We start from the raw sequence: 19,946 nt of genomic DNA, 5'->3' as shown, positions 1-19,946 counted from the left end.
GTAAGAGAGGAGCTAGACTGTTTGCAGACATATCAATCAAATTAAATCAGTAAAATGTATTTATAAAGCACTTTTGTACATCATCAGCTATCACAAAGTGTTATACAGAAGCCCAGCCTAAAACCCCAAACAGCAAGCAATGAAGATGTAGAAGCATGGTGGCTAGGAAAAACTCCCTAGAAAAGCAGGAACCTTGGAAGAAACCTGGAGAGGAGTGAAAACCAAAAACAGTTGGTCCGGGACAATGTAGCACGTACAGTGAACGGGTCAGGGTTCCATTACTGCAGGCAGAACAGCTGAAACTGGAGCAGCAGCCTGACCAGATGGACTGGGGACAGCCAGGTGTCATCAGGCCAGGTTGTCCTGAGGCATGGCCCTAAGGGCTCATATCCACCGGGAGAGGAGGGAGAGAGGGAGAGAGAGAGAATTAGAGAGAGAATATTTAAAATCCCACAGGACACCAGATGAGACAGGAGAATTACACCAGATATAACAGACTGACCCTAACCCCCCGGCACAGAGACTATTGCAGCATAGATAATGGAGGCTGAGACGGGGGGGTCGGGGGACACTGTGGCCCCCGTCCGACGAAACCCCTGGACATATCTGCCCATCATAGATACTGGAGACTGAGACGGGGGGGTCGGGGGACACTGGGGCCCTGTCCGACGAAACCCCTGGACACATCTGCACATCATCAGTCAGGTGGTTGTATTCTCAAGTAAATAGGCTACCTTTCATAACTCCCACACAATATTTGCATGTTATAATGTCGCCACAGTGTTGTGTTGGCAACAACCATAATTCAACAAATAATTACTTGTGTACTACAGTATATAGAGGTTAGGGTTTTTCTAATTCCTAGCCTGGGTACCAGAGTGTTTGTGCTATCATTCCACTCCTTGTCACTTCTTGTCATGTGACACAGAGTACAAGGAGTGGAACATTAGCACAGACAGGCCTGGATTTCAGGCTACATTTCTCCTCCGTCTTATCTTCTAACTAAGCCGTTTGACAGGATGAGCTGAGCAAGGCACTGTACAGAATCACTGACCTACAAATCATTTTCCATCCCAAATAACTTTTCATTATGCTCTCGCAGCAGCTTGCACACACCTATCCCCTGGAACACCCTATAGTCTATGACCATGGAGGATTGCCATTGCTGCAGTACCAAGTGAGATGGCAGCCCAGGACTCCAGTTCACATATTCTAAAATCTTCCCTTGACTTTCCATCCTGCCGCCTTGTGACTTTGTCCTCCTGAATTGTCCCTTTATGATCCGTATTATCTTCCTCAATAAATCTTTAAATAACTATGTACTTTGAGGTGTTGCGTCAAGAGAATTGGGAAGTGTAGAGTATTGCTTGGCACACATACGTACCATGAATGGAACTTCCACAGGCACCGTAGTCCAATTACAACCCTCTTCCTGGAATCTGCCCAATGCCACATCACCTACAGGTACAAAGTGTAAACACATCAGGAAATGTTCCCACTTATAAGCACAAACATGTCTTGAGAAATGATCATCTTGAATACTCTGCTGCTCAGTCTGTGTGCACCACAATGTCAGCAGCCATGGACTCAATCAGTTGTTCAATATGTCTGGATCTACTGAAGGATCCGGTGACTATTCCCTGTGGACACAGCTACTGTATGGGCTGTATTAAAGATTGCTGGAATCAGGATGATCTGAAGGGTGTCTATAGCTGCCCTCAGTGCAGACAGACCTTCACCCCAAGGCCTGCTCTGAAGAAAAGCACCATGCTAGCAGAATTGGTGGAGACTCTGAAGAAGACAGGACTCCAAGCTGGTACCCCTGCTCACCATTATTCTGGACCTGGAGATGTTGCGTGTGATGTCTGCACTGGGAGAAAACTCAAAGCGGTCAAGTCCTGTCTGGTGTGTCTGGCCTCTTACTGTGAGACTCACCTCCAGCCTCACTATGAATCTCCTACCTTTAAGAAGCACAAGCTGGTCAAAGCCTCCACACAACTAGAGGAGAAGATCTGTTCTCATCATGACAAACTGGTGGAGATTTACTGCCATACTGATCAGCAGTTTATCTGTTATCTGTGTACAATGGATAAACATAAAGGCCATGATACAGTCTCAGCTGAATCAGAAAGGACTGAGAGACAGGTAAGGACAACAACTCTGTAATAATTGTTCATTCACAGTATCAATGTGAGAATACTATCAATTACAAAATATTATTCACTGCACATATATTTCTGTATGACATTGAAAAGGAAGTCAGCCCACACCCAATAACCTAAGGCTGGCAGGTAGCCTAGCAGTTAAGAGCATTGGACCAGTAACTGAAATGTGTCTGGTTTGAGTCCCTGAACCGGCAAGGTGGGTGGGTGTGTGCCCAGGACCGAGTTAAGGAAATCCTGGATTAAGGCAGCCACTGTCACCTCTCTGATTCAGAGGGGTTGGGTCAAATGTGGAAAATATATATTGGTTGAATGCATTCAGTTATGTATATCTCCTATCCCTGAGCTAATGCCTAGGCGTTGAGTGCTTTTGCAGGCTTATGTGCTTTTTTGGCACACAGGAGACCTGGGATAGAATATGATTGGTCATGTGCATACAGACACGCATGTGACTTTTCTTCCATAAGTAATGGACTTTGACCTATCATGAAGTTTGATCTGTTCTCAGTAAGACAGAGTCACTTGTACACATGAACAATGGACTGACATTTGTTTTTTTACACCAGAGTCAACTGGGAGAGAAACAGAAGGAAACCAAACAGAGAATCCAGAAGAGACAGAAAGAGATACAGGATGTGAGACAGGCTGTGAAGTCACTCAGGGTGAGAGTTGTTGACCATTTGGATGTATTTACTTAGAAGATAGTCCCCTTTAAAGTAAACTACAGTAAAACTGAAGCTGGGCCATGTTCCATTCCCACTGATCCCACTGTTGGGAACAAGTTGTCTGGGTTTCTTGTGAGAGCTGAGTGAATGAACTGGTTGAAATGGAACCCCTCCTCTCTTTGTTTGTTTCCTAAAAGCGCTCTGCACAAGCAGCAGTGGGAGACAGTGAGAGGATTTTTACCGAGCTGATCCACTCCATTGAGAGAAAGTGCTCTGAGGTGAAAGAGCTGATCAGAGCCCAGGAGAAGGTTGAAGTGAGTCAAGCAAAAGGACTTCTGAAGCAACTGGACCAGGAGATGGCTGAGCTGAGGAGGAGAGAGGACGAGTTGGAGCAGCTCGCACACACAGAAGACAACATTCAATTCCTCCAGGTGATACTCTCTGTCCCCAGCATCAGGTGTTACTGCTGAAAGTGAAATGTTTGTATTTCTCAACAATAATATTTTCTGTTTTTTTATGTCTCTGTAGAGTTTCCAGTCTCTCTGTGTCCCTCCTCAATCTGAACACTTACTCAGCATCACTGTCAACCAACACGTCTTCTTTGAGGATGTAAGGAAATCAGTCACTGAGCTAAAAAGCCAATTAGGAAAAATCTGCTTTGGGGAAATTGCCAAGATCTCTGTAAAAGGTAGGTAACCTAGGCAACTACTGAGCCCTTTGACTTTCTGTAATGTTTTTGTCATGATCAGTATTGAACTGTGTTTATATATTTCATTTCCTATGTTTCCATAGTGACAAAAGTCCACATTGTTCCACCTTCTGAGCCCCGTTGTCTTCCGTCATTTGGCACAACTCAGTCTGGACTGTCAGTTGGTGGATTAGCATCACATGGGAATGACACCACCTGTCAGAAGACAAGGCCTGAACCCAAGACCAGAGAGGAGTTCTTAGAATGTGAGGAAAGAATATACCCCAGCTAGTGCATAACGTTCTGAGAACCATTCGTTTCTTTGAGCTTTGTGAGAGCATGGTTATTTTGCATACAATCTTTCCACAGTATTCTGAGAATGGTGCAGGATACCCAACTAGCACATAATGTTCTGAGAACCATGTTTCTTAGGTAGGAATTTTAGTAGTTCAGCATACGGATTTCTACATGTTTCCTCATTCTTTAAAAAAAAAGTGCTACCGGTTGCCTTCAGACAAGTGCCGTGACACTTGTGGGGGTCGTAGAGCAAGTTAGTTTGTAGCCCAAATGGTTCGGACACTACCAAACAGAGGTTGGCACATCGAGATCGCCACTTTACATAAAAACCACAAGAAAACATTAAGTTCAAAGAACATGCTATGAGTGTTATTTAAAAACATATACATTCCGTTCTCAGCATCAACAAAACTCTATCTTGTTCATAAGTGTGTTCAGGTGTGTCGGCCGCATCCACTAATTGGCCACACCTGCTCTTAATGAGTGCTTGCCAGCCAGCACATTTTGTTCCTTGGAAGTTATGGGAATGTACGTTTTTGGTTTCCCACTGGTTCTGGGAACGAAGCCATACATTTCTTAACCGGTAAAACTGAGTGTTTTATAAACGTTCTGAGAATGAAAGTAAAAAAATGTAAATTACTAGGCTGCAGGAGGTTCTGAGAATGTTTTACTACGGTTCCCTGAAAGTTTTCCTGGGAGGTTTTATTAACTTTCTGTGAACAGAAATGATAGATTATTTGAAGGTAATTAAATAACATTCTAAGAACATGTTTCAATAAGACGTTTAATTACACTGCTAACTCAGTTTGGGTTAACTGTTTACAACTCCAAGCACAGATAGGACACCTAGGAAAGTCATTTGCTTAGGCATTAATTATGCATTTATTTTTTATTGTGGCACGGTGTCAGTGAGCCTCAAACCTATGATCTTCTGTTCTCTATTCATGGAATTAGTCCACTACACCACCAGGACAGTTGTGATTCATTTTTTAAACTTATACAAACCTGTTTATTATAGTCTATTCAAACAGACCATATTTCAACATAAAAAATCACTCATTAATATCAATTAGTGGGCGTGGCCAGCATACCTAAACACACTTCAGAAGATAGAGGATAGAGAGAGTTTTGTTGACGCTGAGAACTGTTTTTTCCTTCCCACCTTCTGACACCCAGGTGGCAGCACACATTGTTGCGTGCCTAGCAGATATCTTAGCTTGGATGTTGGCCCACCACCTTAAGCTCTACCTCGACAAGATGGAGCTGCTCTTTCTCCCGGGGAATGCCTGCCCACTCAAAGAAGTTTGACAACTCCACAGTGTTCCCCACCCAGAGTGCAAAGAACATTGGTGTGACCCTGGACAACGCCCTGTTGTTCTCTGCAAACATCAAAGCAGTGACTCGCTCCTGCAGGTTCGTGCTTTACAACATCTGTAGAGTACAACCCTACCTCACATAGGAAGCAGTGCAGGTCCTAATCCAGGCACTTGTCATATCCCGTCTGGACTACTGCAACTCTCTGTTGGCTGGGCTCCCCGCATGTGCCACCTGGAACTTGACCAGAATGCTGCAGCCCGCCTGGTTTTCAACCTTCCCAAGTTCTACCATGTAACCCCACTCCTCGGAACACTGCACTGGCTTCAAGTTGAAGCTCGCATCCACTACAAGACCATGGCGCTTGCCTACGAAGCAGAAAGAGGAACTGCCCCTCCCTACCTTCCGGCTATGATAAAACAAAAAACTTACGTTCACACAGCTTCCAAAGAACCAAATGTGCTAACTGGGACTGTACAATGCACATGAATATACTACACACACCAACACCTGGATGCACACATACATTTCACCTGTTGTTTTGTCTTCCTCCTCAGATTCCTGTCAGCTCACATTGGATCCCAACACGGCATTTAACTGTCTGTGTCTGTCTGAGGGGAACAGAAAGGTGACACGGCGTTATAAGGACCAGCTTTATCCTGCCCATCCAGACAGATTTACCACCTACCCCCAGGTGTTGTGTGGAGAGGGTCTGTCTGGAGCCTGCTACTGGGAGGTGGAGTGGAGCGGGGACTGGGTTGATATAGCTGTCTCATATAAAGGGATAAGCAGGAGTGGACCTGACGAGGGTTTATTTAGAAGCAGTAAACAGGCCTGGTGTTTGGAGTGTGATGCTTCTGGTTGCTCTTTCTATCACAATAATAAACCGATTGTCATACCTATCTCCTGCTCCACCAGAGTAGGAGTGTACCTGGACCACAGTGCAGGAACTCTGTCTTTCTACAGTGTCTCTGACACAATGACACTCCTCTGCAGAGTCCAAACCACTTTCACTCAGCCCCTCTATCCTGGGTTCACTGTCTCTAGAACTGTGAATATACTGAAACCAAACAAGATTATTATAGCAAACTAAAACGAATCTTGAAAAAACTATTTAGTAAACCGAAATAAAATAACAAACTAAATTGTAAAAATACATAAATAAATAAACAAACATAACCTAACTAGGCAAGTCAGTTAAGAACTAATTCTTATTTACATTGACGGCCTACTTGGGAACAGTGGGTTAACTGCATTGTTCATGGGCAGAACGACCGATTTTTACCTTGTCAGCTTGGGGATTCAAATCAAATCAAATCAAATTTATTTATATAGCCCTTCGTACATCAGCTGATATCTCAAAGTGCTGTACAGAAACCCAGCCTAAAACCCCAAACAGCAAACAATGCAGGTGTAAAAGCACGGTGGCTAGGAAAAACTCCCTAGAAAGGCCAAAACCTAGGAAGAAACCTAGAGAGGAACCGGGCTATGTGGGGTGGCCAGTCCTCTTCTGGCTGTGCCGGGTAGAGATTATAACAGAAAATGACCAAGATGTTCAAATGTTCATAAATGACCAGCATGGTCAAATAATAATAAGGCAGAACAGTTGAAACTGGAGCAGCAGCACAGTCAGGTGGACTGGGGACAGCAAGGAGCCATCATGTCAGGTAGTCCTGGGGCACGGTCCTAGGGCTCAGGTCCTCCGAGAGAGAGAAAGAAAGAGAGAATTAGAGAGAGCATATGTGGGGTGGCCAGTCCTCTTCTGGCTGTGCCGGGTGGAGATTATAACAGAACGTGGCCAAGATGTTCAAATGTTCATAAATGACCAGCATGGTTGAATAATAGCAAGGCAGAACAGTTGAAACTGGAGCAGGAGCATGGCCAGGTGGACTGGGGACAGCAAGGAGTCCTCATGTCAGGTAGTCCTGGGACATGGTCCTAGGGCCCAGGCCAGTTGAAACTGGAGCAGCAGCATGGCCAGGTGGACTGGGGACAGCAAGGAGTCATCATGTCAGGTAGTCCTGGGGCATGGTTCTAGGGCTCAGGTCCTCCGAGAGAGAGAAAGAAGGAGAGAAGGAGAGAATTAGAGAACGCACACTTAGATTTACACAGGACACCGAATAGGACAGGAGAAGTACTCCAGATAAACAAACTGACCCTAGCCCCCGACACATAAACTACTGCAGCATAAATACTGGAGGCTGAGACAGGAGGGGTCAGGAGACACTGTGGCCCCATCCGAGGACACCCCCGGACAGGGCCAAACAGGAAGGATATAACCCCACCCACTTTGCCAAAGCACAGCCCCCACACCACTAGAGGGAAATCTACAACCACCAACTTACCATCCTGAGACAAGGCCGAGTATAGCCCACAAAGATCTCCGACACGGTACAACCCAAAGGGGGGGGAAACCCAGACAGGCCGACCACAACAGTGAATCAACCCACCCAGGTGACGCACCCCCCCAGGGACGGCACGAGAGAGCCCCAGCAAGCCAGTGACTCAGCCCCGTAACAGGGTTAGAGGCAGAGAATCCCAGTGGAAAAAGGGGAACCGGCCAGGCAGAGACAGCAAGGGCGGTTCGTTGCTCCAGAGCCTTTCCGTTCACCTTCCCACTCCTGGGCCAGACTACACTCAATCATATGACCCACTGAAGAGATGAGTCTTCAGTAAAGACTTAAAGGTTGAGACCGAGTTTGCGTCTCTGACATGGGTAGGCAGACCGTTCCATAAAAATGGAGCTCTATAGGAGAAAGCCCTGCCTCCAGCTGTTTGCTTAGAAATTCTAGGGACAATTAGGAGGCCTGCGTCTTGTGACCGTAGCGTACGTATAGGTATGTACGGCAGGACCAAATCAGAGAGGTAGGTAGGAGCAAGCCCATGTAATGCTTTGTAGGTTAGCAGTAAAACCTTGAAATCAGCCCTTGCTTTGACAGGAAGCCAGTGTAGAGAGGCTAGCACTGGAGTAATATGATCAAATTTTTTGGTTCTAGTCAGGATTCTAGCAGCCGTATTTAGCACTAACTGAAGTTTATTTAGTGCTTTATCCGGGTAGCCGGAAAATAGAGCATTGCAGTAGTCTAACCTAGAAGTGACAAAAGCATGGATTAATTCGAGCTGACAAACCCGTTTTAAAAACTAAAACTATACTGAAACTATTATCTTTGACTCTGCAAATATCTAATAGGGTTTTCAATGGGGTTTTCAAGCTTTTAAGGTGTTTTCAAGCTAGTAAATCAGGAGAAGCCGATGTTTAAAATAGACATAGCTTGTGCATCACTATCACTAGGGACAGACTTTGATTTGGAGGCCACAGGCAGATGCCAGTCTGAGCCCACCCTCCCCCCTTGAACGAAGCAGATTAAAAAGGCTAATTGAAAACCTTTGAAATACCCTTCATTAGTAAAGGTCTTTGCATCACCACCTAAAGGGGTGGGCAATCATTTTGGCTCGAGGGGCACAACTGGAATCTAAAATTCAACAGACTTTTTTTGGGACCAGTTTGTGTGTCAAAAGCAATTTGCGGCCCAGAAACAGGGCAGTTGTTTGAAAATAAGTATCATTATAGTTTCTACATACAGTGGTTCCTCCCTTAAAAGTTACGTCATACTGAAGCACACCTTGTGTGCTGCCGCAGCATTCTGTGGCACGTCATTTAATTCTCAGCCATTTCTTCTGTTACTGCAAGTTATTGCTAGTTTGACCACCAGAGGGCATCCTTGAGAAGCATTTGATAGTACTCCCGTATTGGCATTACCAGAGAATGTAAAACCTTTTTTGTAATAACATAGTATATGGGATTAATTTTAAGAAATTTGGCTTAATTAATTTGATTAATATTATGATGTTTCTATTCAGAGAAAAAATATGCACAGTTTGTCTCTACGTTAGCTAACATATTCCTCTCAATTGTACATTGTACATTTTTGGCTTGACTCGTTATGACGTTATAACTACTTACATTTGCCTCCCGTAATGTTTTGTCAGCCATGACCGGACCAAGGTTCAGCGTTGTAGGCGTACATAGTTTTTTATTTGATGACACCAAAAGCAAAATAACGACTAAAAACGAATGTGCACAGTTCAGTAAGGCAAAGAAACAATACAGAAAACAAGATCCCACAAAACCCAAATGGAAAATGACAACCTATATTAAATCCCCAATCAGAGAAAAACGATAGACACACTTGAACCACACTCGGCCAAAACCAAGAAATAGAAAACATAGAATGCCCACCCAAATCACACCCTGACCTAACCAAATAGAGAAATAATAAGGCTCTCTAAGGTCAGGGCATGACAGGAGGCTACTTTGAAGAATATACAATATATTTGAATTTGTTTAACACTTTCTGGGTAACTACATTGTTCCATATGTGCTATTTCCTAGTTTTGATGTCTTCACTATTATTCTACAATCTAGAAAATAGTACAAATCAAGAAAAACCCTTGAATGAGTAGGTGTGTCCAAACTTCTGACTGGTACTGTATGTGGTAGTGGAGTAGGGGCCTGAGGCACTCACTTAGTGTGTTGTGAAATCTGTTACGAATGTATTGTAATGTTTTTAAATTGTATTTTGCCGGACCCCGGGAAGAGTAGATGAATGGTGATCCATAAGAAATACAAATACAAATGATACATTTTGTGTTGTGGTGGTGTGACAGTGTTATATGATGCACTATTTTATATTTTATTTTATGTGTGATGTAAGTGTCTTAATGTGTTTGGACCTCAGGAAGAGTAGCTTCTGCCTTGGCAGGAACTAATGGGAATCCCTAATAAAATAAAAATACAAATGTCCATGTACTCTTATAATCTCCACCCGGCACAGCCAGAAGAGTACTGACTACCCCTCAGAGCCTGGTTCTTCTCTAGGTTTCTTCCTAGGTTCCTGTCTTTCCAGGGAGATTTTCCTAGCCACTGTTTCCTACATCTGCATTATTTCCTCTCAGGGGTTTTAGGATCAGGTCTCTGTAAAGCACTTTGTGACCACTACTGTTGTAAAAAGGGCTCAGTAAAGACAATTGATTGACTGATTTATACTAAGCCTAACCCTAAACCTGACCCAATAGACAGTTCACTAGACACAGACCACACCTCCAAATGCATAGTTATTACAAGATTTATTTAGGAAGATTAAAATGATGATTCATGAGGAAAAAGTCACAAGGTGGAACGATGGTTGAACAGTTGGAGAACTGGAATATGGGAAATGGCTCTCATTTCCCTTGGCAGGGTGATTGGCGTGAGCGAGGTGCTGCGAGAACATGCCCACTGGGCTCACATGTCAATTCAACACCTATTCCACTTTGGTTCAACGTCATTTCATTGAAATGGCGTGGAAATAAAGTTGATTCAACCAGCGGGTAATGTGTTGTTATTTAAGATGCAACTTGATTTATTGATCAGTGATTCTGTACAGTGCCTTGCTCAGCTCCAAATTTGAGATTTTTTGGATTCAAGCACAGTGTCTTTGTGAGATGCAGAGTAGGTGAACGGATGATCTCCGAATGTGTGCTTCCCACCATGAAGCATCTAGAAGGAGGTGTGATGGTGTGGGGGTGCATTGCTGGTGACACTGTCAGTGATTTATTTAAAATTCAAGGCACAATTAGCCAGCATGTCTGCCACAGCATTCTGCAGCGATACGCCATCCCATCTGGTTTGCGTTTAGTGGGACCATCATTTGATTTTTCGACAGGACATTGACCCAAAGCACACCTTCAGGTTGTGTAAGGGCTATTTGAGCAAGAAGGAATGTGATGCATCAGATGACCTGGCCTCCACAATCACCCAACTTCAACCCAATTGAGAGGGTTTGGGATGAGTTGGACCACAGAGTGAAGGAAAAGCAGCCAACAAGTGCTGAGCATACGTGGGAACTCAAAACTGTTGGAAAAGCATTCCAGTTGAAGCTGGTTGAGGGCATGCCAAGAGTGAGCTTGGTGTCATCAAGGCAAAGGATGGTTACTTTGAACAATCTCAATAACACTCATAATTCCATGTATGTTATTTCATAGTTGTGATGTCTTCACTATTATTCTACAGTGTAGAAAATCCCTTGAATGAGTACATGCATCCAACATTTTGACTGGTACTGTATGTGTAGTACGTTATTTTACTGTAGTCATAGTTTCACCTAGAAGTGTGCATCACTGAAGAACTGGTAGTTCACTGCTGTTTGAGAATGACTCAACATTTGGGCTGATCTATGACCTTACAGAACCTCCCCTGGTCAGAGGGGGATGAAGCGGCCTCACAGAGCAACACACAACGGCACTTTATGGACATACATCAGACATAGATTGGTGGTTCTGTAATGGCCAGAAAACAGAGTTAATGAATATACTGTGCACAATACAATCTCTGACACTGCTTGAGGAACACAGAGTAGGACGGTATGTGACATGCAGTAATGAGGATGGACATGTGTCCAGTGCCCTAACAACTGGCCCCTAGCAACCAACCAGTGGTCAGAGCCCCAGGTCACAGAGGGGGCAGAGATCAGCAGGCAGACACCCCGACTCTTGCCGGAGAGGGCTCCTACTACAGAGGTTTATGAGGGCTGTGAATTACAGACACCGACAGGGAATTCATAACAATTGCCGTGGGTTTGTAATAGAGGAGCAACCAATCCGTTTTGTGGTTATGTGCCCAAGTAAATAAGCTACTTTTCACAGCTTTCCCACACAATATGTTTTGCCACATTGTTATGTTGGCAACAACCACAATTAAACTAAACGATTGCTTCTGTGCTACAGTATATGGAGAATAGGGTTTCTATGTCTCCAGTGTTTGCAAGCCTCCCTCCTTTCTCCTAGCTTGAGTACCAGAGGGTTTGTGCTATCGTTAGCACAGACAGGCCTGGATATCAGGCTACATTTCTTCACCCTCGTATCTTCTAACTAACCAGTTTGACAGGATCGGCTGTCAAGGCACTATACAGAATCACTGATCTAGAACTCATATTCCATCACAAATAACTACTCATTATGTTCTCGTAGCACCTTGCTCACACCTATCCCCTAGAACACACTGTAAGTCTATGACCATTGAGGATCGCCACTGTTGCCAAGTGAAATGGGAGCCCAGGACTCCAGTTCACATACTCCAGATCACCTCCTGATCTACCATCATACTGCCTACAGACTGTTCTCCTGAGTCGGCACTTTAATCTTCCTCAATAAATCTGGTTATAGCTATGTACTTGGAGGTGTAGTGGTCTGCATCGAGTGAATTGTCAGTTTGGGAGAATGGAGTGTTGCATGACACACATACTATAAATAGAACTTCCTTAACCACCTCTGTCCAATCACAACCCTCTTCCTGGTGTCTGTCCAACACAACACTGTGTACAACCAGGAATGTTCCCACTCAAAAACACAAACAATTCTAGAGCAACGAAAGTAGTATCATTCGGCTAGTGTTTGCACCACATTGGCAGCAGCCATGGACTCAATCAGTTGTTCAATATGTCTGGATCTACTGAAGGATCCGGTGACTATTCCCTGTGGACACAGCTACTGTATGGGCTGTATTAAGGACTGCTGGGATCAGGATTATGTGATGGGTGTTCTGATCAGCTGCCCCCAGTGCAGACAGACCTTCATCCCAAGGCCTGTTCTGAAGAAAAGCACCATGCTAGCAGAATTGGTGGAGACTCTGAAGAAGACAGGACTCCAAGCAGGTACCCCTGCTCACCATTATGCTGGACCTGGAGATGTTGCGTGTGATGTCTGCACTGGGAGAAAACTCAAAGCGGTCAAGTCCTGTCTGGTGTGTCTGGCCTCTTACTGTGAGACTCACCTCCAGCCTCACTATGAATCTCCTACCTTTAAGAAGCACAAGTTGGTCAAAGCCTCCACACAACTAGAGGAGAAGATCTGTTCTCATCATGACAAACTGGTGGAGATTTACTGCCATACTGATCAGCAGTTTATCTGTTATCTGTGTACAATGGATAAGCATAAAGGCCATGATACAGTCTCAGCTGAATCAGAAAGGATTGACAGACAGGTATTGACAATCTATAATTCTGCTCATTCAGAGTATCACTGTGAAAATACCATTCATTGCTGAACATTAGTCACTACTGTACAACATAGCTTTGAAAAGGAAGTCAGCCAACACCCAATAATCTAGCTGTGCTAATATACACACTCATGTGATGTTACCTTTACTGAGACCTGAATAGTTGCATTGGCTCTTTCAGCTAATGCCTAGGCTTTGGCTTAGCAGGCTAATGATATTTTCTGGCACGCAGGAGATCTGTGATCGAACACGATCGGTCACACTCATACAGACTCACACAGACACGCGCATGTCTTTTCCATATTGCATAGACTTTGACCTATCATAAAGTTTGATCTGTTCTCATTAAGACAGAATCACTTGTACAAAGGAACCATGGGATTACATGTGTTTCCCTGCAGAGCCAGGTGGGGGGAAAACAACAGAAATCCAAACAGAGAATCCAGGATAAAGAGAATGAGATGCAAGAGGTGAGACAGGCTGTGTATTCACTCAAGGTGAGTGTTGTTAACCATTTACATCTATTTACTTAGCAGTTAGCCCTCTAAAGTGACTTATTCCTTCTAAACTAAACTGCAGAAAAACTGGAAAATATGTTCCAATCCTATTGAGCCCCTCTGTAGGGAACATGTTGCTGGGGTTCTGACGAGAGCTGAATGAATGGGCTGGTTAAAATGCAACCCCTCCTCTCTTTTGGCTTGTCCTAACAGTGCTCTGCAGAGACAGCGGTGAAGAACAGTGAGAGGATCTTTACTGAACTGATCCAGTCCATTGAGAGAAGGCGCTCTGAGGTGAAAGAGCTGATCAGAGCCCAGGAGAAGGCTGAAGTGAGTCGAGCTGAAGGATTGCTGAAGCAACTGGACCAGGAGATGGCTGAGCTGAGGAGGAGAGAGGGCGAGTTGGAGAAGCTTTCAAACACAGAAGACAACATTCAATTCCTCCAGGTGATATCAGTGACTCTCTGTCCCCAGCATCAGGTGTTTACTGCTGAAAATTATTTTTTAAAACTTTCACAGCAATAATCTTTTTTCTGTTTTCTAATCTTTTTTTGTTTCGTGCATCTGTAGAGTTTCCAGTCTCTCTATGTCCCTCTTGGATCTAAGGCCTTACCCAGCATCACTTTCAATCAACACGTCTCCTTTGAGCATATAAGGAAATCAGTCTCTGGCTGAAAAGTCAAGTTGAAAAGATCTGCTCTGGGGAAATTGCGAAGATCTCTGTAAAAAGTAGGTAACATACTGTATTAGGTCAGTATATGCGATGCAAGTTAGGGTTCGATTAAATCCATAGAGCAGATAATCTGCATTGTAGCGAGCTTGATATTTAAGGGTCATTTCCGATTGAGCCGACACATGCAGCGTTTACTTGTCACGCCTTGGTCATTGTATCTTGTGTTTTGTTATATGTTTGGGTAGGCCAGGGTGTGACATGGGTTTATATGTTGTATTTCGTATTGGGGTTGTATTAATTGGGAGTGTGTATTATTAGGGGTGTGTCTAGTTAGGCTTGGCTGCCTGAGGCGATTCCTAATTGGAGTCAGCTGATTCTCGTCTCGGATTGGGAACCGTATTTAGGCAGCCTGAGTGCGCGTTGTATTTCGTGGGTGATTGTACCTGTCTTTGTGTTAGTCACCAGATAGGCTGTAATTAGTTTCTCTCGTTTGTTGTTTTCGTATTTCAGTTATTTCATGTACCGCTATTTTCTTCATTAAAAGTCATGAGTAACCTACACGCTGCATTTCGGTCTGACTCTCTTCAAACAGCAGACAAACTACATTACAGAATCACCCACCACCATTCACAGACCGAGCAGCGTGTGAACTGGCAGGATCTGAAGGTGGACGTTATGGACAACAGAAGCAAGGAGTATACTACGTGGGAAGAATTCGACAGGTGGGCGGCCGACCCAGAGCGAGTGCAGGAGCCCGCCTGGGATTCCCTACAGCAATGCGAAGAGGGCTATACACGTATGGAATCGAGAAGGAAAGCATTGCTATACAGAGCGAAAACTGAAGGTAACAGGGGAAAGCGCAGAGAGAGAGTGGCTGAGTCAGGAAACAGACCTGAGCCTACTCTCCCTGTTAATTGTGAAGAGCAGTTGCAATGGTAGAGAATGCATCATTTGGAGATTTGGACATGGGAGGAGGAATTAGACGGTCAAGGACCCTGGGAGCAGCCGGGAGAATATCGCTGTCCCAAGGAGGAAATAGAGGCAGCTAAAGCGGAGAAGCGCATGTATGAGGAGGCAGCACGGCGACGCGGTTGGAAACCGGAAAGTCACCCCAAAAAATATTGGGGGGGGGGCTAAAAGTGAGAATAGTTATGCCAGGTAGGAAACCTGCGCATACTCCCTGTGCTCACCGTTGGGCTAGAGAGACCGGGCAGGCACCGTGTTATGCTATGGAGCGCACGGTGTTTCCAGTGCGGGTGCAGAGCCAGCTGCGACACATACCAGCCCTTCCTATTGGCCGGGCTAGAGTGGGCATCGTGCCAGGTAAGCTTGGGCAGGCTCGGTGCTCAAGAGCTCCAGTGCGCCTGCACGGTCCGGTCTATCCAGAGCCACCTCTACACACCAGTCCTCCGGTAGCAGCTCCCCGCACCAGGCTTCCTGTGCGTGTCCTCGCGCCAGTACCACCAGTTCCAGCACCATGCACCAGGCCTCCAGTGCGCCTCGCCTGTTCAGCGCAGCCAGTGCTTTTCTCCCCTCCTGCGCTGCCGGAGTCTCCCGCTTGTTTAGCGCAACCAGAGCCTTTCTCCTCTCTTGCGCTGCCGGAGTCTCCTGTCTGTCCAGCGCCACCAGTGCTCCCAGTCGGCCCAGCGCGTCCAGTGCGCCTCGCCTGTTCAGCGCAACCAGAGCTTTTCTCCTCTCCTGCACTGTTGGAGTCTCCCGCCTGTTCAGCTCAGCCAGAGCCTTTCTCCTCTCCTGCGCTGCCGGAGTCTCCTGTCTGCCCAGCGCCGCCAGTCGGCCCAGCGTTACCAGTCTGCCAGGATCCGCCAGAAGTGCCAGTCTGCCGGGATCCGCCAGAAGTGCCAGTCTGCCAAGATCTTCTAGATCGGCCAGACAACCTGAATCATCCAGGTCCACCAGCCAGCCAGGATTTACCGGAGCCTACTACCTGCCTGAGCTTCCTCTCAGTACTGAGCTTCCTTTCAGTACTAGGCTTCCTCTCTGTACTGGGCTCCCTCTCTGTACTGGGCTCCCTCTCAGTCCCGGGCTGCCCCTCAGTACTGGGCTGCTTCGGTCCCGGGCTGCCCCTCTGTCCCGGGCTGCCCATCTGTCCCGGGCTGCCCCTCTGTCCCGGGCTGCCCCTCTGTCCCGGGCTGCCCCTCTGTCCCGGGCTGCCCCTCTGTCCCGTCAGCTGATTCTCGTCTCGGATTGGGAACCGTATTTAGGCAGCCTGAGTGCGCGTTGTATTTCGTGGGTGATTGTACCTGTCTTTGTGTTAGTCACCAGATAGGCTGTAATTAGTTTCTCTCGTTTGTTGTTTTCGTATTTTCAGTTATTTCATGTACCGCTATTTTCTTCATTAAAAGTCATGAGTAACCTACACGCTGCATTTCGGTCTGACTCTCTTCAAACAGCAGACGAACTACATTACATTACTGTGAATGCAGTCTCCACGAACTCGCTACCATTGCCTTTAAATGCCATTCACGCTAGAACGCAGATATTCCACGCTACGGAATTAATCGAGATCCTATCTGCCATTTAGTAAGTTCAGTACATTTGGTGAACTTTATGCTTGAATGTTTGTTCTCAATGGAGAACCTTTTTCAGTTACTTATCCCATTGACTTGCTGTAATGTTTATGTCATGATCAGTGTACACAAGTGATACTTGATTTCCTGTTGTTTCCATAGTGACAAAAGTCCACATTGTTCCACCTTCTGAGCCCCGTTGTCTTCCGTCATTTGGCACAACTCAGTCTGGACTGTCAGTTGGTGGATTAGCATCACATGGGAATGACACCACCTGTCAGAAGACGAGGCCTGAACCCAAGACCAGAGAGGAGTTCGTGGAATGTGAGGAAAGAACATTCTGTACATACACGTGTACAAAAACACACACACACATGCATACGCATGAGGACACAAACATGCACACATACATTTCACCTGTTGTTTTGTCTTCCTCCTCAGATTCCTATCAGCTCACATTGGATCCCAACACAGCACATAAAGAGCTGCGTCTGTCTGAGGGGAACAGAAAGGTGACATGGAGTGACAACGACCAGCTTTATCCTGACCATCCAGACAGATTTACCACACGCCCCCAGGTGTTGTGTAGAGAGGGTCTGTCTGGGGCCTGCTACTGGGAGGTAGAATGGACCGGGGTGGAGGTTTGTATAGCTGTCTCATATAAAGGGATCAGCAGGAGAGCACATAATGAGTGGTTAAGAAGCAGTAATAAGTCCTGGTGTTTGGAGTGTGGTGCCTCTAGCTGCTACTTCTATCACAATGATAAACAGACTGACATACCAGTCCCCCGCTCCACCAGAGTAGTAGGAATGTACTTGGATCACAAGGCAGGAACTCTGTCCTTCTACAGTGTCTTTGACGCAATGACCCTCCTCCACAGAGTCCAGACCAATTTCACTGAACCCCTTTATCCTGGGTTCTATGTCACTACGTCTCTCAAGATAGTGACACCGACTCAGTGATGAGTTACAGTTAGTTACAGTGATACATTTAGAATAAAGACAAGCAAAAGGGTCAGAATAGTGAGCGGAAAGATCCATATTATAAGATTAAGAAGTATTATGAAGTTTAAATAAATGTGCACATAAATTACCGTGATTCTATTGCCTTAGTGCATTTTTCTAAAATGGGTTTTGTATAAAACTCCCACTTACACAGTCAGCATGAGCCCTCTACCAGAGAGGAACAGAGGCAGGTACGGTATGTAATATAAATACCTTGTCTTTATACTGTGGCGTGTATTCACGGACGGCAAGGGTAGCCAGGCTTCCCCATATATTTAAAAAAAAATGTCTCATTCATCTCTCTCAGTGTGTTTATCATTTTCCATCAATTCGCAAGGGGCTGAATCTCACCGAAGAAATCATTTGAGCGAGGGAAACAGTGCCCCTCTGTCTCAGTATGTGTAGCCCAAAATAGTATAACATGTTGCCGCCGTAGCATTTGATTGATCGATGCCAGCAAGCATTTGGACTTCCTTGATTAAAATATTATAAAATAATTAGCCAATCAGCATTGAAATGTGCTGAACTCTGGGTTGTCCTGGTGCAGTAAAACGCCCCCCAAGGGAGGGTAGTTTGGATTTGGCTTCACACCATTTAAATCACCTCCCTATGCTAAATGTAATTTTCACGAAAACGTGTCTGTTTCTGGTCTGCTTGTGTTGATGTCTTGCAGTAGCTAGCTTGCTAAATCGTCCTTTTCCTAAGCCGTGGGATGGAGATGGGGACTTGGAATTGTGGTTTTGGCTTAATTCTCTGTACAGGTCAATGATTATGATCTAACCAAAAATGAAAAGGTTGTGTCACCGGCCTTTTTTAGCTCGGTAGCCTCTGGCAACAAAAACAAAGAGTGTACTGTACGACAGAGTCATAGACTGTTTTGCCAACATGAAAGATAGGAGGATGGTATTGGCGTTCAACTAGTCTACAAGAAGTGTGAACACGCAGACATATACACACACACACAAATCCGTACCATGGACAGCCGCACAACATTTATTGGACTAAATTGTTTCTGATATCATTAAGTTTGTTTTCAGTGTATTAAACTAAGCATAAATAGCCTTATTGATTTGATGATGTTTACATTTTTTAATTGAAATGGTGCTGGAATAGCAGAGGCGGTGCTCCTGTTGTGTTTGTGCTGACTTGTGGTAACTCCGTGATTCTAAATCAGTAGTTGTTTAGTAAACTGTTGAAAACATTAACTTGCTTGACCGTACTGCAGGTGATATAACTATTTGTTACAGCTTTGTGGGCTTCACCGGCACAGCCAGAAGAGGACTGGCCACACCTCATTGCCTGGTTCCTCTCAAGGTTTCTTCCTAGGTTTTGGCCTTTCTAGGGAGTTTTTCCTAGCCACTGTGCTTCTACACCTGCATTGCTTGCTGTTTGGGGTTTTAGGCTGGGTTTCTGTACAGCACTTTGATATATCAGCTGATGTAAGAAGGGCTATATAAATACATTTGATTTGATTTGATGCTCTTCGGTTTTGTAATGAAACAAATGTATGTGTAGTTGAATTTATTCCACCACTGTGTGATTGTTGTTTTTTTGTTGTCACTGCCTTATTGTATATCATGGTGGCATATGAACAAATGGGTTATAGAGCAAACAACACTATCATCACAACAGGTTGTAATATGGCTATTTCACTGGCTTGGCTTATTTTCCTTAGTGATTTTACCCACACACCACTACTGTCTTTATATCACAAACAGTATACTACATTACTATTACTATCACAAACAGTATACTACATTACTATTACTATCACAAACAGTATACTACATTACTATTACTATCACAAACAGTATACTACATTACTATTACTATCACAAACAGTATACTACATTACTATTACTATCACAGTCTTACTACATTACTATTAATATCACAAACAGTATACTACATTACTATTACTATCACAAACAGTATACTACATTACTAATACTATCACAAACAGTATACTACATTACTATTACTATCACAGTCTTACTACATTACTATTAATATCACAAACAGTATACTACATTACTATTACTATCACAAACAGTATACTACATTACTATTACTATCACAGTCT

At 44.7% G+C, this 19,946-nt stretch overlaps 2 protein-coding genes and 1 pseudogene across 2 annotated transcripts; all 3 read left to right on the top strand.

Annotated features, from left to right (window-relative positions):
- Positions 1-1,518: 1,518 nt before the first annotated feature.
- LOC124039601 (E3 ubiquitin/ISG15 ligase TRIM25-like) lies at positions 1,519-6,332 on the top strand. The gene is made up of 6 exons (XM_046355750.1): positions 1,519-2,145; positions 2,729-2,824; positions 3,025-3,258; positions 3,356-3,515; positions 3,620-3,781; positions 5,684-6,332. The coding sequence occupies exons 1-6, from the start codon at positions 1,570-1,572 to the stop codon at positions 6,217-6,219; spliced, it is 1,764 nt and encodes a 587-aa protein (XP_046211706.1). The 5' UTR covers positions 1,519-1,569; the 3' UTR covers positions 6,220-6,332.
- A 6,205-nt stretch (positions 6,333-12,537) lies between these two features.
- Positions 12,538-14,530, top strand: LOC124039598 (annotated as a pseudogene).
- Positions 14,531-16,737: 2,207 nt separating this feature from the next.
- LOC124039600 (stonustoxin subunit beta-like) lies at positions 16,738-19,375 on the top strand. Its single transcript, XM_046355749.1, has 3 exons — positions 16,738-16,872; positions 17,022-17,183; positions 17,301-19,375. Coding segments are annotated over exons 1-3 (684 nt in total). The 5' UTR covers positions 16,738-16,871; the 3' UTR covers positions 17,822-19,375.
- The last annotated feature ends 571 nt before the right edge of the window (positions 19,376-19,946 follow it).

Source organism: Oncorhynchus gorbuscha, linkage group LG07, assembly GCF_021184085.1.
Source record: "Oncorhynchus gorbuscha isolate QuinsamMale2020 ecotype Even-year linkage group LG07, OgorEven_v1.0, whole genome shotgun sequence".
NCBI classification, from domain to species: domain Eukaryota; kingdom Metazoa; phylum Chordata; class Actinopteri; order Salmoniformes; family Salmonidae; genus Oncorhynchus; species Oncorhynchus gorbuscha.
This window is presented reverse-complemented; position numbering and strand designations above follow the sequence as displayed.